Source organism: Limulus polyphemus, unplaced genomic scaffold, assembly GCF_000517525.1.
Source record: "Limulus polyphemus unplaced genomic scaffold, Limulus_polyphemus-2.1.2 Scaffold1367, whole genome shotgun sequence".
NCBI classification, from domain to species: Eukaryota; Metazoa; Arthropoda; class Merostomata; order Xiphosura; family Limulidae; genus Limulus; species Limulus polyphemus.
The window spans coordinates 258,151-285,757 of record NW_013666977.1 but is presented as its reverse complement, the minus strand read 5'-3'; the positions used below and the strand labels follow the sequence as shown (position 1 = coordinate 285,757).

The 27,607-nt window shown below is 30.7% G+C and overlaps 1 protein-coding gene across 1 annotated transcript in view; it reads left to right on the top strand.

Annotated features, from left to right (window-relative positions):
* LOC106463281 (serine/threonine-protein kinase Sgk1-like) overlaps positions 1-27,607 on the top strand; it is a 39,040-nt gene that overhangs the window by 1,873 nt on the left and 9,560 nt on the right. The window contains exons 2-11 of the mRNA XM_022390724.1: positions 5,576-5,697; positions 7,246-7,329; positions 14,791-14,939; positions 16,421-16,541; positions 17,077-17,126; positions 20,044-20,149; positions 20,970-21,137; positions 24,647-24,759; positions 25,912-25,948; positions 26,394-26,480. Of these exons, the coding sequence (XP_022246432.1) occupies positions 5,584-5,697; positions 7,246-7,329; positions 14,791-14,939; positions 16,421-16,541; positions 17,077-17,126; positions 20,044-20,149; positions 20,970-21,137; positions 24,647-24,759; positions 25,912-25,948; positions 26,394-26,480 (1,029 nt within the window). The 5' untranslated portion in view covers positions 5,576-5,583. The remainder of the gene's footprint in view (positions 1-5,575; positions 5,698-7,245; positions 7,330-14,790; positions 14,940-16,420; positions 16,542-17,076; positions 17,127-20,043; positions 20,150-20,969; positions 21,138-24,646; positions 24,760-25,911; positions 25,949-26,393; positions 26,481-27,607) is intronic.

The window sequence follows — 27,607 nt, the reverse complement described above, 5'->3', positions numbered from 1 at the left end:
TTCTGATTTCTCACTTCTATGACTGATCAGATCTAGATCGGTTGATATGACCAGTGAGGGTCTGGAAGGTTTTGTTGCCTGCATTAATTCCTTTAGGGATGCTAGACAACCATTTTTATTCATTGGGATCATTCAGTTTCCCAGGATTTACCCCTTTCTACATTGACGAGGTGGGTAGGAAATTGATTTATATTGCTTATTCTGGACTCTTTTTGGAGGCGAGGAGACTTCTGCGAGTCGCATCTCATAAGATAAGTTGCATTTCTATGTCCTTAGTGACCCAGTTGAATTGCCAACTGGAGGACATTGTGTGGGCTGGTATGTGGATCTTCTCCAGTACATTTGCATGATCTGGCAGTATCTTCATCTGAAGGTTTTTGACTAACCTCTGTAGCTATATTAACCACTTTTGCTAAATTATAAATAGGGGTATTTTCACTGCTACTGTTGTCACTACTTTACCTTTCACGGGTCCCTACCTCATTTTCACAGGATCCCACTCTGTGGCAAGTGTTGCCCAGGAAGGTGTGTTTTTACCAAACCAATTCCTCCCTAGCAACCACTAATTCAGTATACTCGATCTAGGTTGCAACAGGCACTGTAGAAATGAGGTGTTCCATATCACCACTTAGAGGCTGAATGGGTGGTAGTACTGTACTATGCTGGATTGCCACTCATGGACTGTCATGAGTAAAGCATAATAGGATCCTGCCTGTCCTTTCCAATCACTGGATTGAATAAATTGGGGCTGGTTTACTTTTAAATATTTAGAGAACTTGATTCACCCATTGCACTGTTCCTCAAGACTCCCCAGTGTGCATTACCCCTCAGAGTCTAGTAGTGGAGCTAGGGAGACCTTACCAGTTTCCAGTCACTGGAGTGGTGGACAGAGGTTCTTTCTCCAGAGTGTTTGAGTTAATTCTTCTACTTTGGAGAAGAGGGCGAAGTTGGGGGCCCTCCTTCCAAGGTCTCTGGATGTTTTTCACCAGTTGTTTGTAGGAGAGGCACCAGCTTATGCTGGAGCCTACTCATAATACCAGTTCAGTTTTGATGCTTTGCTATCTGGTTGGTTTGAGCATGGTCCTTCTTTTTGATCAATATTGGTTCAGTACGTTGTTCATGGAAGAGGGTCCATTGTCTCCTCATAATTCCAAGTGCAGAGTGGTCCCAACCTAGGTCCTTGGTTGAGTACAATTTGTTCCACATTCTTTCCATAGTTCTTGGTGGAGAACATACCTATTCTGGATGTAGTGCAGTTCCCCCACTTGAGTGCCAATCTTCTCTTGGCACACTTTGATCTATGCAGAAACATTCTGTACAGATAATGCCCTCATTGGCCCCTCCACCTTATCAATGTGGGATTCTAGCTGTAATGTGAGAGGGAGTAAGTATGTTTTGGAAGTTAACGTTTGGTTAAATTGAAAATATATTTCCAATAATACTTACCTCCTTTCACACTCTCCCACCTTTCTCCCCACTAAGAGTTGGTGTTCGAGACTGTGGAATGGGTCATTCTAGAAAAAGTGATAATGAATGAGATGCTTATATACAGTACCAGGATAGAGGGTGAATTGATGTAGGTGGAGAGTGTCACATGACAGATATCACCAAAGGCAATTAAGTGGGAAATAAAAGATTGGAGCAAGCAGGAAAAATTCAGACCAATGCTTAGATGGGCAAAGTAAGGAAACCCTGGCAGTCAAGTAATAGCTGTAGTGTGAAAAGAGGTAAGTATTATTGGAAATACATTTTCAATTTAGGAAAATGTTAATATACATTTGGTAGTGATCATTTTGGGCAAAAGCATCAGAAGTGGGAGTTATCTGATGACTGCTACACATTTTGGAAACCGAAGAAGGCAAATTTTCAATTTAAAAAAATGTTAACTTTTCATCTGAAACTTCTCAAGTTTCATTTGCATAACCTTTAAAACATCATAAATAAATGTCAAACATTTTTTTTAGCTGTGGCATAGCAGCTCATAGAATGGCTCAGAGTTTTTCAAGTACAAATTTTTAACTCGTAGTTCCATCATCTCTTGACCAATTTGAGATCTAATTACAGTTTTTAACTAAGGCGATCAAACCCTTTGGATTGATGTATTTGACCATGCCCAAGGTCTCATAGATTAATTTACTCTAATCCTGCCTAAACGAATTTCAATTTGAGGGTAGGCTGGTAGAGATCCTGATGAGTAATAAAATCAAATGAAGTATACACGTGGCCCATGTTTGGTATTACTGGCGCACAAAAATTTAGGTAATAAAAAGGTCTCGTAGATTAATTTACTCTAATCCTGCCTAAAAGAATTTCAAGTGCTGTAGCTATTGAGGATTCCCTTTTGTTTTCAGTAAAAGTTTGTATTTTATCTGTTATTTTCTCTACCCTAACTCTTTACAGACTTAATTGATTTAACTGACCTTGTAACCAGCATAAAAAATTTTAAATAAATCTAAATTATCTTTTTTTCTTTCTAGAATGACTGCATATTATAACAGGGAATTGGAATTGTTTATCTTAAATAGCTTAAAGCTTGTAACAGTCTACATCTGTTTATACATAAGTTTAATTGTTTTGTTGCCATTTGAACCATGTCTAACTAATAATCCTCTCAAGTTATAAATCACTTTGTGAATGTGTATCTCATGTTACTATATTGAATGAACTACTTGCAAGCATACCTTGAAAATAAATTTGTTATTATTATTGGTTTTCATTGTCTTACCTGTTTTAATCTTATCTAATCTAATAACTTTTTAATTCTTACAATTTAGCTACTTTTTAATAATAAATAAAGAATATAATGAACAACAAGAAATCTGGTACTTACCTTTGACTTACTTTTTTGCTGTTGGTTGCCAATGATATTTAAGCCTATTTTTTTATGCTAATGGTACTAGTACACTAAATAATTTGTATTTACTTAAACAGTGCACATAAGAACACAGAATAATAACATGCACAAATCAAACAGCATCCTATAACTATCATAGTTTAACTGGCTTTCCAACTATTGCATAAGAGCCTTAAAGTAATTCCCAAGGCTTCTCAACCTGAACTCCTCGAGAGAAACTTCTAAACTGAAGAGGAAATAGACAATACTCTGTACTTAAAGCAATGTAATATAATATATCATTTGATAGATTTAAACTTTGCCTTTTTGTTGGTTATAAATAATATATTATAAAATGTCGGAGAGAACTAATGGCAGTTTGTGAAAGAGAGGATCCAACAGGTGATGTGGTAAGCAGGTCTGATTTTCTAATATATGGCTCCATAAACAAATAAGATTGAAGGCTATAAAAATTGGACTTTGCTTTGGTAATATCTGTGTTATAATGAGTAATTTGTGCTACTAGGGGAGATTGAATTTAAAAAAAAAATTTCCTTGTAAAATTAAGAATTTAAAAGTTATATTAAAATTTGGTTTGTATTCATTGATAATAAAGTAGTTTCAATTTTCATTGTAACTCTCTAAAAGGTTGTGACATGCTCACATTGACCCTAGCAAGAGGGTTAAGTTCATCTATTTTTAAATGCTAACAAAGTTTTGTATAAAAGAATGAAAACTGACATGTCTTTTTCTGATTTCTCAAATAACATTTCTTTATAAAATATATCCTGTGTTTTGTGCTGACTGTCAGTATGAAAATATTAATTTTTATTCCAAACCTTTTCTTTAAAAGTTCTTTTTTATTAAATATAGTGGCTATAATGTTTAAAATTATTCAGAATATAATGATTATTATGCAATTTTAGCTTACTGCATGGTTTTATAAATAGCCTAAATCTTTGATGTTGGTGAAATCTTGTAATATATTATTTGGATTATGGATGAAAATATTATTACTAGTACTTCTTTTCAACGTCTTTTATAGAATTGGATTTGGTATTTTATAAGTTATAGTTATTGATAATTACCATATACTTTCGATATTGTGCAGAATGGAAGACAATAATGATCAATAAAAAAAAAAGAATGAAAAACGACAATTTTTTTTATATACTGCATATTTCTGTAAAAAGTGAAGGTTAAACTTGATGTGGAAAGACTATTGCCACTTATTTTTTACTTGTTTAGAATTTATTTTATATTTATTTGCAAGAATTCTTAAGCTTTGAAACATTGTTATTGTTAGATTTACAAAGGTGGATGAATTCAAAATAGCATTTACAGAAGAGTGATTTAAACAATTTTTTAAAGTTCACAAACATTTGCTGAGTTGACTTACTTTGTTGTAATAATTCTGTAAATTTTGAATTTGCTTCAGTTTTTTGTAGCTTAAGCCATCAGTGACAACACGTACAATATTTATATACACGTGAATTAGTGTTGAAAATGTTGACACGTTGTGATGAAATATGGTGTATTCATGATGATAGTGAAAATAAACATTTTATTTCGGATGTCGTGGTTTATATGTAATACATTTTTACCACCTTCTGTGAAAACAAGTTGTTTTTTAGAGTAACACATTATTATATTTTTATGTTTAAATGTCCTACGTAAAACTAAATTTCAGAGAAAATCTACGAAGATGGATATGTATTTATGAATAATTTTAAACATCTGAAATGAACTCTATTTTCAGTATTGTCTTGAATATTTTTTTAAAATTACAATTCCTTACAAATGAATGTATGATGTAGTCATAGGATGTTATAACAGAATGAAATTATTACAACACTTAGTAAAAAAGAGTAGGTGAAAGGAAAAGCTCATGTGGACAGTGTAATATGTAAAAGAAAAATAAAGTGCCTGTTCTGCAAATGGCAGATTTATATACTATTGCCAACACTTCACTCTACCATTAAAATAAAAATCAAGAACTTGCTGACAGGCAGTGTGTAAATTTAGAAAGGTCATAGCAATCTTTAAGTGTAAAATACACTGGCTGCATATTTTATCAAAAGTGCTTTCAACATTCATAAAGCATGTGCATTAGACATGATTCTGGAAAGTTTAATAAGCTGACTTGTGTCTTTAGAACTCATGTTCTTTTTGCAAGTAGCTCATAGAATGTTACACATGCTATATAAATCAAATTGTAGGGTAAATATGTGGTCTGTGTATGTAGGCAACATGCTTGAACATGGAGCAAACAATTACCAAAATAGTTATCAAGATAAGAAAAACTCTTGAGTACAAATTCCATGTTTTAGGTAAAAAAAAAAAGACATACTTAAAACAAAGTTATCATAGATGGTTCCAGTAATCATTTATGTACATGTATTTGTTTGGTGTCATTTATCTAAATGACATGCAAGTAAACAGTGGCTTAAAAATCTTCAGAGAGGCCAGGAAGTTTAGTAAATAACCTGGACAATTAGGTGTAGAAGATTTGTATGAGAGCTGGTAGCATTGACAGCATGAAAGTGAGCTGTGGATAAGAATTGAAAAAGCAAAGCCATAAAATGATAAGGTAGTGTCACCTGCTTACTTGTGTTGCTGGAAATACTTGTCATTTTAATATATATATACCTGTAATCAGGAAATTAGGTTTATGGCACTGTAGTTTCACACAAGTTTCAAAGACTAATTTAAACTTTATATATATATATTTTGTTGTTTCAGATTAAGCAATGAGTAGCAGTCCTACAGGGAATGGGGCAAACAATCAGAATGGCTCTTTATCTCCAACATCAGCCACTGTCACCAACTTTGAAACCTGGGAAAAGAAGCGATTAAAATATACTGTAGGCACCATGTAATTTCTGTTTTTTTTTATTGTATGTTGTAGGTGATAGTTATCAGAAGTCACTATATTAAGTCACTATATTTCACTATGTAGTCTTTTACATACTGCATGCATACGTGTGTGTGTGTGTATGTGTATTTGTGCTGTAATTATTATTATTTTTTCTTCAAATTAACATAATCTTTTTCTCTCTTTTTTTTTTCCCCCAACATTTTTAATCATCTGTTATTATTTGCCAATGTTTAAACTAATAAATATGTGTCAGGCCATGAATTAAAACATATGGGATTCGAAACATGCGTGAATCTGAACACACTCCATACGTTTAGGTGCAGCCCATTATAAAATTGATGGCCAATCCCATCATTTGGTTCACATAGTTAGCGAAAGCCTTTGTGAAGGCCAGTGTCTCTGGGTGGCTGTTTTGCTTTTGGTCATTCCTTCAAAATTAAGGACTGAGTTCTAAGGGTCTTTGACCCGACCTTTTTATCATATATTTGCATAAAATATTATTCAGGTTGTGAATTCCTATTGTTATGTTTGTAGTAATCTTCACTTTTATCAGATAACTGTAGATTAGTGAGTGACTAGAAGATACATATCATTTGTTATTTCATTAAACAACTGTAGTAACTAAGCTTTTTCCAAGCTTAACAGTTTGAGGGTCCAAAACAAAAGTTGGGGCTCTTGTACTCAGTGGTGAGAGATGCAGTTTTTGAGGCCAAGCTAGTTTTTCCATTTTGTATTGGGTGGTGCTGTGGTCTGATATCACATGATGTTATATTTGGCCACAAAATAGCTCATACTCTTAAAGTAGCAAAGTAGTGCGAAAGCTGTGGATTGAATAAAAAAAATTTGTATACATATGCTGAATGAATAAAAAAAGAATTATGTTTCTCATGTAAGGGTATCTACCAGTCTAAAAACATATGTATAGAGATCTCACATTTAAAATGTGTTACGTGGTTAGGGTTATATGAATACTAATAGCACATAATGTCACCAACAAAATAAGGATTAAACAGTCTGATTACTACAGCCATTCTGGCAGTAGTTTACAGAAAGTGCTGTAAGGTACATACATGATGATCCAGAGTTGAGATATCTGCATTTAGCATTTATGTTAGAAACATTAGGACAGGAGTTGTTTCTGGTATAATGAATCCTTAAGTAACGCATCTTCATTTATATTTACCACCTAAAATACTGTTTTTGTTAATTTTTTAAAGATTTCATTGTTGTCATTTAAAGTTTTACTTTAATTTTTATTTCATGTTTTGAATTGTAGTGAAAATTCACTATTTGAAAAAGTAGTGATACTAGACTTAAATATTTTTCTTCAGTACTTTTTCCTCTTCAGAAATTTACTCTAGTGTGTTCTATTTTTCAGGTTTATAAAGTTGTAGTAATAGTTTGTTCTATTTTTCAGGTTTATAAAGTTGTAGTAATAGTTTGTTCTATTTTTCAGGTTTATAAAGTTGTAGTAATAGTTTGTTCTATTTTTCAGGTTTATAAAGTTGTAGTAATAATTTGCTCTATTTTTCAGGTTTATAAAGTTGTAGTAACTGCAGGAGGGAAAACATGGTTTGTTTTTCGACGATACAACGAGTTCTCAAAGTTACAAGAAAATGTGAGTTTACTTTTAGATGCTTTTTATATTTTGCTTCTAGAAACTAATGTCCAAATTCAGAGCTGGCTAAAAGAAGTTACTCATAAAATTTATTACTTAGTCCTGAATTCATAAAAATATTCAGGTTCTCTCTCATAGCGGAGTTTCTTAATTATATAATTAATGATATTTAGCTCAATGTAGTTGCCATGGCTTCCAGACTCCAGAGTGAATGATCCTCCTGGGACCATAGAATAATTCTGATCTATTGAGTGGAATGTGATGTGTTCTAATAGTGAAGAACATTATCCCCAGAGTTGTTGCTTCTTAACGTGATATATTCCCTAGTTATTTCCTACAGACTCCTAACACTATCCTGTATATTTTTGCTTTTAACTCAGGTTTGCATATTGATAGAGTGATTGTGAAGGCTGTATTTAAAACAAACTCAAGATGTTTTTTTTATCTGGACTTCGAGAACGTTATGTTGTTTCAGTAGGACTTTTGGCAGAGTAGATATAATAAGTTTGATTACTTTAATGGACTGCAAATGTTGTTGAAAGAAAAAGAGACAACATTTCAGCTTTTTTACTGAGGTTTTAGTTTAGAAACCAAAATGTTGTTTCATTTTCTTTGAAGAGGTAGTTGCAGTCCATTAAAGTTCGTAATCCTGTTTGAAAACTTTAGTTATTAAACTAAGAGAAACTGTATTGAATAACAAAGAAGCTTCACTTCTGATAGTTTTTGATAAAACTGGTTTGTAGTAATTTTGAAATTTACAAGTCTTGCAGCTCACAATTGATTTATTTTGAGAGTTAGTGACATTTTGTCACTGAAATAACACTTTCAAACTTGCATGAACAAGTTTTGATTATCCAGCATTATATGAATTTTGAATCTAAGTATTTTGTTCTATCAAATATGTTACTGATCTGACTTTCTTCCTCTTAGGTTCTATCTAAACAAATATTACATTATCACATTGTATTGTATAAGATGCCTGAATAGTTAGTGCTGATGGATGAAGTTTAATGTAAGACAACTTGTGAATAGTTTTGTTTCTTCATGCATTATAAAAACTTACATTTATTGAATTATCTTGTTTAATTTAAATGGATGTAAAATATTTTGTTGTAATTAAAACTCTGAGTAAAATATAAAAGTTTAAAACAAAAAATTCTGGGATACATATTTTATCTTTAAAGGGAATGTAAATCACAAAATGTAACCTAGATTTGCTCCACAATTAAATTTCTTTTTTTTAAATCTAAAGTATAAAATTTACAATAATGATATTTTTGTGAGTCAGCTTTGCTTTTCATTTAGGAAGTGGATGTTTTTTTTTTATTTAAGTAATATTACTTTCATTCCTTTAATATGTACATTTATATTTTTGCTAACTACTTGGTATTTGTCACATTCGTTTTTCATGTCTATATGTGCCACAAAGCAAAACCTTCACTGTTCCAATTTTTTAAAGTTGAATTTCAGCTGTGAAACTGAGACTTTAATAAATTGTGTTGTTTTATTCTATCGTGGAGGATTCTATTTATTTTCAGATAAACTAGAGCTATTGTATGTACTAGCACAAAAAATCTGCACTCTGCTGGTGGTGTTCAAAGGTTCCCTTGTGATTCACTGAGGTCACAATGTACTGATCAGGCTCTTCCGTTGTGTTAACTTGATTTATATAGCTACTCCAAGGAATGTCTGTACACAAAAACAAACCCTATTAGGACTCCCACCCATGGTAACTGAGCGCATTTGCCATTTTTGGTTTCACTAGCTTGTGAGTGGAGGTATGAACACAAATTCAAACACAGTATCTCAGAGATTTTGAGGAGATCCCGGAACACAAAATTGAATTCCAGATTTGGATTCAACAACCCTAAATATCTACTTTGAGACCCCTATCATGCCTGAGCGATAATTCAGGAGCATTTTAGCCTCCTTGGTAAGTGAAATACACCATATAGATAAGGACACCTTCTGGACCATCCCGAAGTCTGAGTACCAAGTTCTATTAGCTCCAAAACTGAGGGAAGATTTTGTGGACATACAAACAGTCATGAATAAATACAGGATTATAGGAGAGTGCAAGCAATTTTGAATTAAAGTGTGAGTAGTATGTGTATAATGCAGGTCATGGCAGTTTTTTTACTGGTTGAAATAACATTGTTTCTGTTGGTTTTAATGTAAACTGAAGGAGCAAGGTATGTCCAATTATTGTATACTCCTAATTTAGATGCCATATATAACTATCAGATTATCATTAATTTGAGCTATAAAGAATCAAACCTATGTACACTCTACTTTTTATTCAAAATAGTTAGGATGGTTTTAGATTCTTAGAGGGTACAGTATGTCACAACAGTTAGGAGAGTGTTAGAATCTTAAAGAGGGCTTTAGGTCACAACAAATCTTAGAATCTTAGAGAGAGTAGTGATGATACTTGAAAACTGAAAGGATTTAATAATCCTTGTTTTCTAAGCTATGTGGGGAATTTCTTTGTACATATTTTAGCACAAGGTGAAAAACAGTCAATTTACCTCTAGGATAAGTGATAAGATTAAGTGTGATATGTAGGACACTAACAACAGTGGATACAGCAAGAGCTGGGGCAAGTGGGTCTGCTGCTCCAAGACCCTGGTTGACCAGGGGCCCTTTCAGAATTGTTATCTGAGTATTTTAGTTGTGGAATTATAGAAAAAATAGTTTGAAACATGGAATAATTTTAAATGGAGAGAAAATCAACAAAACATTTTGCTTCAGGGACCTTAGAGACGGTTATTCCACTGGTTGTTAAACATAAATGTCATACTATACACTCCTAGTAAACCACTAGAGGCATACAGGAAGTACTGGTGTAATGTAATCACAAGATAAACAGTCTTTGCTTTAATAAATGAATTGTTGTATTTTATAGTTATCTCTTATCTTGGTGGTTGTTTTATGTGTTACAGTGTATTAGTACTACATCAATAACCTTGAGTTGATCTACCATTCTGTCAAGTATGTGGAATTTTATACTTCAATAATGTTTATCTCTCTGATAACAAGAGTTATTGTATAAAATTATATAACTCATGTACATGTGTGAATCACTGTCAAGGACAACTGAGTATATTTCAAACAAATCTTTATATCTTCATGCTTATAGTGTAAGTTGACTTTTAAACTACTTGTGTAATTTAATTCATTATGGATGTAGAGTGTAAGCTGTTCAAAAGGGTATATGGCCAACAAACAAATTTTATATCTTCATGCTTATAGTGTAAGCTGAGTTTTAAACTACTTGTGTAATTTAATTCATTATGGATGTAGAGTGTAAGCTGTTCAAAAGGGTATATGGCCAACTCATTGTTCTAAAGTTGAGACTCAGAGTCAATATAACTATTTATAAAATTTAAGAAATTAAATAAGTATAGTTCGAACCCACTCAGTTTTAAAGTTCCTGTGATGTACTGCTTTGTTGAAGAACTTTGACCTTTGCTCTGGTGCAAACACTGTGTTCTAATAGTACAAAAAAGTTTCAGTTGTTACTTGTGTCCAAGTTACACTAACTTTTATCAAAGTGTCATTCAGAATGAAATAGATAAGATGCTTTTATCCAAATTGTATATTACATTAATAAGAATAACTGTTCTGACTCTAGTTTCATGTAGAGATATTGAATATAGAATCTATGCATTAAAAAAAAAACCAGTAAGGTGATGTGACAAATAACAGTTTTGATGCATAAGAGAGGACCCTCATAACATTACAGTTTTACTATAGTTCAGTGACTCTCCACTGCTATGGGCTGAAATGTTGTTGTATTAAAAATCATTTTTATGTTATTCCAGTAAAGACATTTAGTATACTTAAAGAAAATGTATATTTGAAGAATATTACTGTGTGCGTACAAAAGTTTTAAAACTTAAAACCCAATTCAAATATCTTGTGTAGTTGAAGTTAGTCTTTGTAAAAGTACTAGTAAACTAGTAAAGTTCTATTTTAGTCTAACCTTCCCATTTGCTGTATATTTTGATCATTATCTAGAAGAACAGTTTGCTGTAATATTTTTTATCTTACTGAAGATATTTCGATATGATTTAATGAAATGCAACTGTTTATGTAAGGAAATCTTCAGACAAACTACAATAAATATTTAATACAGTGGTTCTCAAATTTTTTGTTTATAAACCACCCACATTTTTTTTTTCTATATTAGTGGGCCACAGTGGGATATGTATACTATGCTGCTGCTTTTTTTTTCTTCTGTAATTTTGCAAACCTCCCACAAACTCTTGAAAGGGAGTCAATGGATGACCACAGATTTAGACCTGCTGATCTTATAAATTTAAAAGGCATAAAGTTTTGAAGGTTGCACTATGTATACAATAAAACTCAGGTTTAAATTCCCCAAAAAGTCACTAAAGTCAAAAACAAAAATTTATAACAATTAATACTACTGATTAAATATGTCAAAATGAATTTACAGAACTAAAGAAAACTTAAAAACTTGAAATTTTACTTTGTTACAGTGCCATTTTTTCTTATGAAAATGTGAAGTCTTGTTTTCATTTTTATTCTTGTTGGTTAAGTAGTGTAATACATTTTAATTGATTTGTGAAACTTTTTTTCCAACTTTAAGCTATTTTATATTTATTGGTCTTTCCCATGTTTGTCTTCTTTGCTCAATTTTTTGTTTAGAGTATCGGAATCGTACACTAGTTACATTTATGACACCTTACTTACGAGTAATTTATGCAGCTGTTAATCATTTGTCTGACACAAATGTTTATGTTGTAAATGAATCCATCAACCTTACTATGTTGTTGAAATTCAAGGTTCTTCATGTTTATCTACAATGAGTATAGACAGAGCATTTGTTAAGAGCCTAATGTATACAGTCTTGCATGAATCTTTAATGTATTTGCTGATCTGCATGCTTGTCTAATTAGCATGGTGGTATCTTGCCACTTTATTTGTAATTTTCTTCTTGAAATGTGTGTGTTAAGTACATGTGTGTTCCTGAATTACATTGTTTATGTTGTATGTGTGATAAACAGATTGTGAATTAGGGTGTTCTTGAGGGAAGATTGTATACAAACTTTCATACACTGGAATAAATGTTAATAAAACATTTTGTTTATTTTTTCTTTACTGTTAACTCTTTTGATGACTAAAATAATTTGACAATCTGCATTGACAGATAAGAGTTGCTAAAGACCAATTGAATTGTATAAAGTGTGACTAAATATGTTTTGTGCTTACTAAAGACATTGCTTTTTTAGAAGATTAATAGATAATTAGTTAAAAGGTTGAGTGATGCTACAAGTTTTTTCTTTTTTGTATGGAGAACTTGGGTCAGAGATAGCCTATCAGTGTATTTGAATCTTCATTGGTTATTCTTTTGGTGTTGATTGCTTTTTTGATTGTATTTTATGGAGTTAATTAGATATTTTTACCATTATAAACTATTTGATGAGAAGTGGACTGGTCAGAAATTATTGGAAAATTTCCAAGTGCTCTGACTCCAAATGTTGAAAAATGAATTCTTGATATAACATAATAGATCTTAAACATTGCCGATGTAGCCACAGCCTTACCCCAGTGGAGCGTGGGCTGGACACTAATTTATTTCTTAGTGACTAAGAACATGCCAGTCTGGGAATTACTATTTTATATATCTTCTGATTGACATACATATTTTTAATGGGAGCTGAAAAGCATTTTCCTGTGCTTTTGTATGGTGTGCCTCATGGTGAAAAAAAAATATCTTGTCACACATGTGTAGCAATAGAGATTTTGACATTCATTGTTTGAATATTTAATTCATAGTAGATATGATATATAACTTCCATTATAAGCCATATTTTTATAGCTTTTAACCTGTTTTGGTATGAATTAGAACCGACATCAGTGGAAGGAGACCTTTATATTTACACAGTACCACACACACACACACATTTAAACACACGTACAGATATATATTAAATTATATAAAAATACACAATTTTTGTAACTTAGGATGCTAAATTAGCATTACGGATGTTCCTGTTTTTAGCTTTATTTTTTCAGTCGTGATAATAAACAGTAACAATGTTAAAATTTCTCAGTGTGAGTTTGACATGTATAGTTTGTCATTATATACAGCTTCTATAAATTTGATTTGGAGAATCACCTGGTACTGTGTTCCCTTCTCTGCTGCATTTCCTTAACCTAATCTGTCATTGGACAACCACAGAAAACCTTCCCATCTGCAAAAAAGGAATATGAAGAAGCAACATTTTTCTTTTGACTAAGTTCAAGACAAAAAAAATAGTTTTTTCATTTGTTTTTATTAATTAGATGAGTTTTTAACAGATTTTGTTTGCCTGTGATTTTAGAATGTGATGTAACAGATGTGAAATTATTAGCAACTGGTATAGTGTGTTATTGTAATTAAAACTATTTCAGTGTCATTCCATATGAAAAAGAAAATATTTCAGTTCTTTACTCTGAAATTCTGGTAACCCTATACTACATCCATGATGTATAACATTTAGTGATAGCTATTCTCACTTTCCTGTTTAGGTTTACATCCCTCGTATGTGTGAAAGATATTTTTGAGCATGAGAATTTGCCACATATATTCACTGGAATATACTGAAACACAGAAAGTGTTAATTACTCCTGCCATCGAAGGTGGACAGAGGTTATATTTTTACCCCTGTGTGTTTGTCAGCAAGATTTCTTAAAAACAGCTGAATGAACTTGGACGAAAGTTGGTATACATTTGGACTATGATCCAACTTAGAAGTGATTAGTTTTTGGATGGTAAAAGTCACAGCAAGGCCACGAAAATAAAAAAAATATGTATCTGTTAACATGGCGATCAATTTTTCACACTATTTTTGCTCTATAACTCAGTCAGAAATGATTGATTTTGATGAAACTTAGTGGACATTTATAGAATATTATTCCTCATTATCTTGCCAAAAATGGATCATATCCATTGGTAATGACAGACATATGAACAAACTTTTTATATCTTTTGAGAGTCGAGTATGATCAAAGCTTCATGACAGAGGCATGCACTCTGCTGAGTGCCCCTTTAATTATACAGTGGAGTTTTACACTGTTACAATTAGATACCATGTCATAGTATTGTTTCAATGTTGGTTGTTACTGAAAAATTTTAAACTATTTCTTTTACAGTGATTTTCAGAGCTGGTATCTGCTGTAACTTCATGTATTTTAATTGATCTTTATAAAAAATCATGTTGTGACTCATGTAATTTTGTTTGTGTTAGATGTAGTACATGTTTTGTTTTTATACCAAATGACACATACACAGTTGTTTGAATATCTTAATATAATTTTTATGTTTAATTTTTGAACTGCACAGTAGAAATGTTGAAAGGTTATTATAGATTATAGAAGGTTACAGTTAAAACTGTGTAATGTATTTACTCATTAAATGTTTTTTTTTTCTTTTTTTTCTCTCTGTTACAGCTGAAGAAGGACTTTCCAGGATTACAGATTAAATTGCCTGGCAAAAAGTTTTTTGGAAATAACTTCAGTACTGATCTCATTAATAAACGAAGACAAGGCTTAAATGACTTTATTCAGAAACTTTTTAGTGACCAACGATTTATCAATAAGTAATTACATATTTTAATACCTTATTTATTTTTGGATTTGGAGAATGAGATTTTACATGCTTTGGATACTAAAATTGGAATTATCATTGTACCGGATGCTTTTTTATTTTTTTATTTTACACGTAGCTTTCGTTTCTTGCTGATCATTTTTATTTTACTTAAATTATAAGAACTTTTACATGAAAGTAAAGAAGAGTTTATTATAATTTATAAACAATACGGTACTGCTATTCCAGTGCTAACGAGGCTTTTTCCGAATATCAGGTCTCATCAGGCTTACTGGGATATGACAAACAGATTAGAGGTTGAGACTGTTTTTATTATGAAATTACTTGGCAACAATTGTTACATTGTGAACTGGATTAAGCTGACGAAGTATAATTTTTTAAGCAATTAGGAAGTTAAACATTAGGAATGAATTATTTTTTGCTTAATTATAAAACCATCAGTCTTATTTTCACACAGTACTAAACTTATGTATAATGTAAAAAAATGCAGCTAGTATTATATTGCTGACAACACTAGTGTTTTGTTCTGTTTGGATGTAGAGTTCCATTTATCAAAATCTGTTGACATGGTTATATAGCATAATTTTAATCTTTATACTATTTTCATTACCACTACTGTTGTGCGTATATAGATAGGCTTACTTATTTCTGCTGTTGTTCATGTTTTCTTCTATTGCCATTTACCACTGTATAATCCTCGCTGTGGCTCGCCAATTGTCAGAATTTTAAAAATATAATATCACTGTCTTGATTGTTTTTGTGAGGCATTTGTGGGCAGTATTTGACCACGAAAACACTGCTTTATGGCTTAACACTTATTTCAACAGGACTGTTGTGAATGTCACGTCAGAAATTACATATAGTCAACTGTCCAATAGTGTACAAGTGTTGTATGCTGACTTTTATATTTGAATAGCTGATTTATACTTGTTTTTATAATCTTATACCACATGTGTTAATTAAGCCACATGTATCTCAGAATTAAGCTGAATGTACTAAAAACCTAAATAATACATTAGTTAAATGGTTTCACTCATTTAACATCATGGGGGGGGGGGGGAGTGTACAATACTCTATAAATGAGAAAACATATTCTTGGGGTTCAGTAACATGCAACAAAGAGGTGCCCAGTTTTAGTGCAAGTGTTAAGTCAGTAAAAACTGATAAATTAATAGCCACAAGAGTGAATTGTAACAAATGTAAAGGGTAAATGTGTAATAAATGTTTGTTCACAATGTCTTGTGCAAATGTAATCATGATCATGTGAATTTTCAATCTGTGATTATGTGTGAAAGTACTGTTTTGTTCATCTTACATGTGTATGTTTGTTGTGAAACCAAAGCTATGATTGTAAAGCATAACAATTACATAAATAGTGAAACAGTTAAGAACTATTTGATCGGTCAAAAAGTTTGATAATTATGCAGTATCCTTGAAGGTATTTGTACTGAAAGTCAACTCTCTAAAATTTAGTCCTGAAGTTATAGAATTCCTGAACCTAAGTAGGAATGTGGATAACGATGGTGAGGATGATCCATTGGATGAGGCACCAGACACTCCAACTACCCCAGAAAATCCAGTGGTTCTAGATTATGTAAGTATTCACTTGGCAGAGGTTTGGAAGTAATATTATACATGCCAACAAAAAGAGATGTGTTATAATTTATGGTCAGATACAAAAAATACTGTTACAAATTTGAGCCAAGCTTTTTTAGTAAAAAAACTATCAGTCAAGTATTTCTGTCACTGTTATTTTATATCATATATAAAAATATGAGTGCTTACCAGTTGGTTCAATAAGGATATTAAGTTGCTATTAATAAAACATTATAATGGTAATCAGTGTGCTCAAAATATAGAAATGTAACCATTCAAATAATAATTACATCAAGTACAAAGCAAGTTGTATTCTCTCTATTATTAACAATGTACTAATAATGCATATTGGATTAGTAAATTTGATAAGGAAAACTTGTTACTACAATGTATTTATTGCTAGTAAGACATTCGTATATCCAACACTTAATGACAGGAACAAAACGATAAAGTTGATACTTTTAATAAAATTCTTGCAGTTTATTTGTATTGCAGTTCTCATTGATAAACTGATTTGTTTTGACCTAATTTAGGAAGAGAAAGATGATAAACAAGTGGATTTAGGTCCTACCGAAAAAAACAAGTAAGGCTTGTTGTTTATACTTTTTGATTATAATGTCTGTTTTTTGTATAAATCACAAAAACAAAACTACATTATAGAGTACAGAATAACCCTAATAGAAATTTGGCCTATTTATTCTTTTGTTAATCTTGTTATGCAACTTTTTGGAACTCCTCAATACAGACATTAATTTTGAAGTTTTAAATGAATGCACATGGTGCATGCAGCTATAATTTTTGCTTTAGATATTTGATCATTTGTAGATGAGTGTGGTCTGTTTAGTGTAATATTCATTTAAATGATGAGTTTGAACAATTTTTTATAAAAATACAGGACATTAACAACTTATTCTGCATAAGATACAGAAACATATTTCAAATATGGACTAAATGTCAAAAATTTGAGGCAATAACTGTTCGAGTAGCTAAATGAGACTGTATTTCACACTTTTCGATTGTTTCAAGTACCTTTATCATAATATACTATATTATATTTGTTCAAATTCTTTTTTTTTACATGTTATGGATGTTTATTGTATTTTTTAAGTTGTATTGTGAATTTGTTTTATTTAGTTTCAGTATTTCTCTCTGGATTTTCAGTGAACTTTGTAGATGAACATATGTATACTGTAATGTGGATTTTTCTTCTTTGAGCATAGTTTTCTTAGTAGATATGAATTTATTTTGGAATAATCTAAAATTATTATTATTGTTTTATATGGAATATCTCTAAACCCTGTAGAAGTGTTCTGTGGTTTGTGAGCTTGGGTAATTTAAAATGGAAAAGGTTGGGTAAAAAAAATCACTTGTATTTTGGTCCAATGAAATTATATAAATATTTGAATAAACTAAACCCAAATATTGATGAAGTTACTTCCCTCCCCTAGTATTTCTGGTACTTAATAGACATCTGATCATTTTGATTGAATTTCACAAAATTGTGGAAAGGTTCTCTTTACATATTTGATATTTATATATATCTTCCATTAGGAAGAGTTAATGTCACTTGAACCAGTTTACACCTTTGGAACTTAATATTATTTTTAGGAGAGATGCATTTGTCAATTTGTATAATCAATGTTTTTCACATCACTCGGTAGAATTTCACCAAACTTCCATATAGAATTATACCTGAAACAAGTGTTTATTACATTCCTCAGTAGTTCTGCATATAAATTGGTCATTTTACATGTTTTTTTAATCTTTAGTATTTTCTTTAACCGTTGTGGATAATGAAGAGATAGTGAAAATCTTATGATATTTTGCTCTGTATAAGGAGGCATAATGTATATTTCCTTGCAGAGAAATTACCATTTCTGTTTTTTTCTATTCTCCCAGATATGATTATGTGGTACTCGAGTACATTAACCCTTTGACAACTGCATACTCTTTAAGCTCCTTTCTGCACATGTCACAAAGTTTTACTGAGTTACATTCCAAATTTAATCAGTCAATTTTACTATCAATGTATGTTAATAAAATCAGCATTACCATGTACACTACAATTCAAAGTTTTATATTATACAAGTTTTTATTCCTTTATTTCAAAAGAAATCTTAAAAAAAAGTACTTGGATTTCAGTTTTGTTGCCATGTGAATACATTGCACATGGACAGCAAAGGAAAAATAAGCAAACACAAGAGAATAAATAAAATCTTTACTCACAGGAATAGTGTCTTTTTAAATATAAGTGAGTTTCTTATTGTGTATACTCACATCGGGTGCTGGAGAGAGACTTTTCAAAAGGTACACACAATACGAGAACAGCAAAACTTCATCAACATTTTTAATTTGGACAAATTGTCAAAGTGCAGTGCTTTATAATCCATTGATTACCCATGGCACCCACTATTCCAAGTAATATTATTCAAGGGAGAGAATCTCCAACTCGTAGTGATTTGTACTAATATCTGTGTCACCCTTTTAGATGGGTTTGCCCTTGTTCCAGGGAGTGAATACAGATATACAGGATAGAAATAATGAAATTAAATTACATTCACTTGGAGGAAAGCTCTCAGGAAGATTACATCCCCTCATGTAAAGTTGTATTTCCTCATGAATTGTTTTTTTTTTTACTTAATCCATATATGTCCACTTTCATTGGTTATAACTAAAGGAATACTGGTGGACCATGCAGTCTTGATCAGGAAAGCCAACTAAAAAGATGACATTCCTCAAGCAAAGTTAAATTCATTGGGAATGCGGGAATGTAATATTTTAATACCTGATACAGGGCCAAACTGGTACAAGTTTTTGTGAGACATTCTTTGTTGTATATGTTTATGACTTCTTGACAACCAGTTTACACAGATATCTCAACCAAGTATGGGACACCTCTGTAGAAATTTTTAAAAATTACTTGAATATGTCTTACTATATTATAAACTAATTATGTATAAGGAAATTAATATTTATTTCAAATATGATAAAGACAGTTACTATAAAGTAGATGTGGTCAGTTTATAAAGAAATTATTATGTGTATTTGTGTCAGTTTTATTGTTTCAAAATTGAGAGTTATTTATGGAAAAGTGGATCAGTAAGTAATGAGATTTAATATAAATGGTATTAAGCTATATATATTAAACTACAAAATCCTAATCATCTCAGTTTGATGTGTTTATGGGTGTTTATTTGAGGACAGTTACTATTCAAGTAGTTATTGTTAGATTGTCAAGAAATCATAATATATGTATGATTTACTTCCGAGAAACTGGGAGGTAGCTGTGAAAAAAGAAAGTTAATAATTAATTACATTTCTGTACAAATAATAATATACTTAAAACATTACATAACAAAATACTAATTGTCCTAGTTTGATGTGTCAAAACATGTTGTTTGTTTTATAAATGAAGTATATTCACAAAACAAGTTACATTATTGTATAAGAATTACACAAGTTTTACTAATTAAAGGTTTTTTGGTACTGTATTTTTCTAGCGTAAAGCCTAGTGACTTTGAGTTCTTGAAGGTAATTGGAAAAGGAAGTTTTGGAAAAGTTTTACTAGCCAAACATAAAACAGAAGGAAATGTCTATGCTGTAAAAGTAAGATATATTTTTCTGTTCTTTTAACAGACTCTTTACGAATTTCATGTGATTACCTATTGTATCTGTTCATTTAACCCGTATTGTTTTAGCTAACAGCCTGTTTATCTATTGAAATGTCTGTGCTTTCTTTCATCCTCTATATTTTTTTATGAAAAATCTTGTAATACTTCACATCATGGAATCAGATGAAGAAAAAAGCACTTTTGTTAAAGTAAAGCCTTTGTCTCAGCATCCTATTAACCCTACTGATAAGAGTCTTCCTATGGTCATGGGTCAAAGGCTATGTCATCGTGTTTGTAAACTCACACTCAAAATTTTATTGAACTATTATTTTATGAATGTATGTCAATACGTTTGGTATCAAATTGTAGATTATAATTAAAATTTTAGTATTATACATTAATTAACTTCTTAATTTAAAAGTAAATATAAAAGAAACCCTAAATATCGATTTTTGTATTATGCGATATGTTGAATGCAATATTGGTTTCAAATTAGATGTTTGTGATGTCCAAATACAAAGTCTATAGTTTCTTACGAATTAGGTACTCAAGTTACCGATATTCACAAGCTACAGTATAAAGTAAGATAGGTTAATGTATTAGTGTATCTTTAACAAATTGCAACTGTTATATATACCTCTGTGAGGTTATTTTTTTCAAAAACTTATCTTTTATTGCCAATATGCATAATTTAATCATAAATATTACTTTTCTTTTGGTGCATGGTTTACGGAAACAATAAAATTATGTATGATACTTTTTTTTTTTCTATCATATTTGTATTTCACACGAGTCATCTATTGATCGTTCTGCAGGTTTTACAGAAAAACATCATTTTGAAGAAAAATGAAAAAAATCATATTATGAGTGAAAGAAATGTCTTGTTAAAAAACCTGGCACACCCCTTCCTTGTAGGACTTCACTACTCCTTCCAAACAACAGACAAACTCTATTTTGTCTTGGATTACATCAATGGTGGTGAGGTGAGCCTTTACTTATTGCTATCAGCCTGGAACTGAAATGACAAGATTAAGTTTGGTACCTCAATCAAAAGTTGGGCTTCATTATTAGAAAATCGATTCTGATCTCAAATATAAGCTAGGTTTTGTTGAAGATTCAGAAATTTGTTTACTGATAACTAAGACAATGTATTTACATGTTGAGTTTGGAAGAGAACAACTGAATACTGTATGCAAAATACAGAAAATTTGGATATTGATTTTTCTTTAATGCCATTTTGTGTGTGTATGAGAAGGTAATACAGCTTTTAGGTAGTACTTTCTGCTGAAATTAGGCTTATCTAAAACTTCAAGTTTTTAAGTGCGAGTGATTTATTGGTGAAATACTTGGCTCGTGCTTATTTAGTTTTCATCTGATTATAGAGTATTTGTTCTAATGGCGATAGTAATTATTTAGCTTCAAGTGCTCAGTATGGTGGGTTTTATTGCATTACAAAAAACTACTGAAAGAAATAGTTTGAACTTTCTGCTTTTTAACTTTTTCAAATGAATATTTCTATATGTAACATATGTATCTTTGAAATTGCAAAAAAGAATTGGTTGTAATACTTCTTTTAAAAGAAAATTAAAAATGGTTACCTCTGTTGTATATTTTAATAACTGATTTTTAGCTTCTTTCATTCTTGTAAGATTCTTCTTTTAAAGTTGTTATTTTATAAAACTAAATGTAATCTTTGTTATGATTTGAAAAACACTGCACATAGTTTCACTGGTGTACAATAAAAATAACTTTATCATACTAAAATTACATAGAAATTATTTTTTAATGCCATTGATCACAATGTTTTATTTAATGAATAATAGGATTTAAACCTCTTTTTTTATATATACATGTTTTTTACATTTCTGTGATTTTCTTCTTCCATTGAAGCAGTTAATTAAGCTGATAAGGTCTATTGCAAACAAGTCCTAACACAGCAGCCTTGTTGGTGAAGTGAAACTTAATAAGCTAAGCTTGCCTCAACTTTTTTCACAAAAACAATTTCCATTGTACTGCAACATCACATCATCAAACTAAGCTTTTATCATTTTTCTTCTGACCTCTACACAAATCTTTGCTGAACTGGAAGCCATATGGCTTTATACAGTTAAAAAGGACAGAAAAAAGAGCTTTCATGGCATGTTTAGATCACTAGTATATAAATTCTCAAAGCTGAGATAGAGGCAATTTTTTCACACCTTCACAGCTGAAGTTGAGAAAGACTAATTGGCTAAAGTTGGTAAAATTACACTTACATTGAAATTACAAGGTCAAATTAACACTATTCTGTTCAAAACTTCTTCAACTTTCCTCATATGTGGCTACCAGTGCTATATTATACATAGAAAACATTCAGGAAATTCAAAGACAATAATGTTTTTGTTTGGAGTATGCTGAAGTGAACCCAGTATTAAAATTGGGGATTTTATCTTATTTCTATGGATAAAATTGAATAATTAAGACTTTTTTTCTTTTTTTTTGTTGAATATAACTCAACTCTGAAGTATGTGTTTTTAAATGTGTGGAAGAATGGCTGCAAGTTTATTTTCTATTTATAATTTTTTTAATTCAAATGGTGCAAATTACCCTTGAAGTGCGATGCACCTGTCCTGGTATGATAATCAATTAATCTAATCCAGCAGTATACATGAGAGTTATGTTTGATTTTGTTAAAGTAATACATAAATCATATTTTAGACAGTTTTTTTTTTTTGTTGAAACTTCTGATTCTTAAAAACAAAATCACACAATTGTAAAAATTTTTATTCTTCCTCCAAACTCATCTGGAGTTTTGTATATAACATACTTTAAAATTTGTATGTAAAATGAGAGACCTAACTTATCTGGAGTTTTGTATATAACATACTTTAAAATTTGTATGTAAAATGAGAGACCTAACTTATCTGGAGTTTTGTATATAACATACTTTAAAATTTGTATGTAAAATGAGAGACCTAACTTATCTGGAGCTTTGTATATATAACACACTTTAAAATTTGTATGTAAAATGAGAGACCAAACTCAATATTTTTCAGTCATGAATTGTATCAGTAACAAGGTTTAAAAGAATAGCAGAAACATGCAATAATTTTGAAAGGCTTTAATAGCATTTATAGTGGTTAGCCAGTGAGTTTTTAAATCAGCCAAAATTATTATGAATCCTAAAAGTAATTAGTATATTCAAAATATTACCCTTTTACACTATTATAAACTGTGGAAAAAATACCATAAAAAATAACCTGATGTGTATTACCTGCTTCTTTCTACTTGAGTAAAACAGGCCATTACACTGGGAATGTATTTTTATTGCAAAACTGAAATTGTACTTTTCATAATACCATGTATTTTATTTGGCTGTGTTAAGTTGTGTTGTAAGAAAAACAGTTAATATCTAACACCAACCAGAAAAAGAGCTTTTTCTGACACTTGGATGTTTATACAACTTGTCTCCATCAGTGTAGCTGACAGTTTTCTCAACTACAGACAAGTTAAATTGTTAAGTGTGTGTTTGTAATGCTACTGTTTAATACAGCTCTGTAAGTTGTTGTTTTAAATTTCCAATAATTGAGAAAGTGAAGTGTTGTTGACTGTTGGTATGAATACTTCTGTTAATAAAACTTGTAAAGTATTGAATCCTAAACAAGAATATCTGAAAGTATGTTTTTACATGAGCTACTTATAAAATGATATATTTATGTTTGTTTCAACATGACAGCTAGATAAAAACCAGTGAAGTCACAGCTTTATGTTAGCAAAAAATAAATAATAGGTAGCTTTCCTGTTTTAAATGTGGAATAACAAATTTAATATATTGCAATTTTTGTTTTACAAGATACATTCTCTTCTATCACAATGATTCATATTGCTGTCAACCATGTAGATAAGTACATTGTTTATTTGTCAACATTTCAGTAACTCTGCAGTTCACCATCATCAGGGCAGTTGATGACAACAATTATTTTTGATTGTATGGCTCAAAAGATTTGAACCATGCATTCACTGATCACCATTCTTGTTAAATGCTCTGGTGATTAACTACCATACAGTAATTGAAATATTGGTGAAAAAAAAAGTTATGTATAGGGTTGCCATCAATATGAATAATTATGATTGAAGTTGCACTACCCAACATATTAATTTTCACAAGTAACTTTGGTTATTGTGAGTACTCTTGAAACTTTCAGCTTTCCATTTTCACATATCTCTAAGTGCATTCATTTTGTATACATGGAAGGGAAATTTATGTATTTAACAATCATTTTTTTAATATAGCTTTAACTTTATGAAAAAAATACCCAAATGTCAGATCAGTTGTCTTGATGTTAATTTGTTTTTAAATGTTTGCTTTTTAAAATTGTAGAGAACAATAGAGTGATGTGATTGTTTTTATTTTTGTGTATTTTAGAACACATCAGTGGTTTGTATTAATATTCAGAAATCTGGAATGTTTACAAATTCTGTAGAAGTAAATGTGTTTTTTTCATTTACTCAGGTTTTTTTCCACCTTCAAAGAGAACGTTACTTTCATGAACCCAGGGCTCGATTTTATGCAGCAGAAATAGCAAGTGCCTTAGGTTATTTACATTCAAATGGAATAGTATATAGGTAAGAATTCATTAACTATGAAGCTATCATTAAAAAACTCACTTTAAAGCTAGAATAATTTTTTAAAATAATAATGTCAATAATACTTATATAAGAAGAAGAAAAGTAAAATGCTCAAGTTTTCTTCTACTTAATTCTTTTGGCAATTAAAATTATAAACAAATTCTCTTTTCTCCTTAACCCTTTAAAGCCCTTTGACAGGTATAATACCATCTCTGACTTTTCATCAATAAAAATTAATTCATAAAAGTCACCATACCCGAAATAGAGATGCTTCAAACACATGGAACGATAACTATGGGACTTTTTAAAATAAATAGTTTGATTTTTTTTAAAACAATTTATGGTTTATAAAGTAATAAAAACCACTACATAACATAGCTATTTATTATGCTCTTATGCATGAACCACACAAGAACTACAGTTTGATACTAAACTTATTGACATAAATTCATGAAATAGTAGTTCAATAAAATTTTGAATGTGAGTCAGTGAACAAGATGACATAGCCTTTCACCTGTGACCCGTCTTGGAAGGGTTAAAATCAAGTTACCAGGTTGGAAAAGATTAAGTATTTTTCGTAATTGCTGAAATGTTAGTGAGAAGTGTAACTTTTTGTTAATAGCCTGAAAATAGAACGTACTCCAGTTTCGATCATATACTGATAAAGAAAGGAGGACCATATTCCATGAATGTTTGAATTTTTAGATTTTTTTCCTTTTAACTGGGTAATTTGTTTTTATGATTGTACAGGCTTTTATTTAAAGTTATAATGGAAACCTATCCTCTCATCACGTTAAAATAAAAATATAGAAGGTTTTATCAAAAGATTCATTCACCTTAAATATGTTAAAACACTAAATAGCAACAATAATTCAGGGATTCAGCAGTAAAAAAATAATAATTTCAGAATTGAACACCACAAATATTTCCAAAAAAAAAACTATCTATTCACGTTCACAGCTAATAAGACTTAATACTAAATATTCTCTGACTATAAGTGAATTAATTTGTTGCCTAAAAAAGGAAAGAAAGCTTATCCTAAAGTAACATTTTTTTATTTTACATGTCCATTACAACAACTGCACATGTATTTTTAGAATTAGAAAACAATTTAATGAATAAATTATGGTATTAATCCTTGTATTTCAGGGATCTAAAACCAGAAAACATTTTATTGGATTCTCAGGTAAGTGTGTATTATATACATTTTTGATGAAAGGTGTATTTTTACTACAGATTTTATCTGAATTGTGGTGCTTGAATTTTTCTAAATTTAGCTTTTTTTTGTGAAGATTCCTTTTAAGCACATTGATTTAAATTTTACTGACTTTAGTAATGGAACACAAATAGCATTTCGTTTGTGGTGCAAAAAACATGGGACATCAAAGACATTTTGGTACAAGCTTACTGTAGTTTATAATATATACCTCTAATTGTAATTGTGATTAGTTAGTGGTTAAATTATACCACCAGTATCCAAAGAGAGTGATAAATTTGAAACTTTAATGTGCTGACAGTTGCTAATGCCAGAGATAGTTTTTTTGTTTTACCATTTCTACTACTAGAATAATGAAAATACAGACCAGTCAAATTACTAGTAGAATTTCAACATGATACTCCTCTTTTAATAGGGACACGTTGTGCTAACAGATTTTGGTCTCTGTAAAGAAGGCCTGTGTGGAAAGGATACAACCTCAACATTCTGTGGAACACCTGAGGTATAGTTTTAATAAATGGAAATACTTGGTTTATCATAAACATTTTGACTTTTTTTTTCTGTTATTGAATATTTTTTCCTTCTATAAATTCATTCCTACTTCCACTTAAATCTGCTGTAACATTCTTTAAAAAAAGTTTAACTGTGAAAGTTTCATACTGGTGCACTCAGTGTGTGGTGTTATTGCTTACTTGAATCATTTAAAATATGAAGTTTGTAAGTTACTATATGCTGCACTCTGCATGTTGTGTGAGGACATAGCTTATATGAACCAGGTTCAGATACATAGTGTAATGTAGAAGCTACTATATGCTGTACCCAGAATGTTGTGTGAGGACATAGCTTACATGAAACAGGTTCAGATACAAAGTGTAATGTAGAAGCTACTATATGCTGTACCCAGAATGTTGTGTGAGGACATAGCTTATATGAACCAGGTTGAGATGTGAGGTGTAGAAGCTACTTTGATGCAAAATCTGCATACTGTGTAGTGCCACAGGTCATCAAAATTTCATCTGTTGTGGGATTCCTTTTTAATGTAGAAATCAAGGACAAACTTCTCAACAAGAGACATTTTAGGAGTAGTTTGAAGTGTCTTTACATATATCTGTCTATTCAGGATTCTCTCCCTCCCTGTCAAAAATCTTTGGCTTCTCCATGGCAACACACCAGGAATTTGATCGTTTTTAGGAGATGGTTTTCAAAGAATTCACATTTGTGTTTTAGTAAAGGCTAGGATTGCTAACACTGTATAGCTCTGCTGTGTATAGCTGCTAACAATATCTGTAAACTTTGTGTCTGCATAGGCAGGCTTTGTACTTACAGCTTTTATTACATTTATACAAAACACTGAGATTGAAACTTATTAGATGAGACTTATGGAATGACTCAGCAACTTTTATTATGGTACTTAGCATTGTCAAATATTCTGTAAAGGATAATAATTAGATCATTTATTGTTCTTGTAGTAGAATAGTTAAATATAAAGGTAACCCAATGATAATTTTTGTTAGATGATATAAGAAAATAGACTCAAATAGTCTTTCAGTCAGTTTGATTACCTTTCATGAAAGTATATTGTACGTACATTAGAGAGCAGTGTATAAATGTTATGATTAATGATGTAGC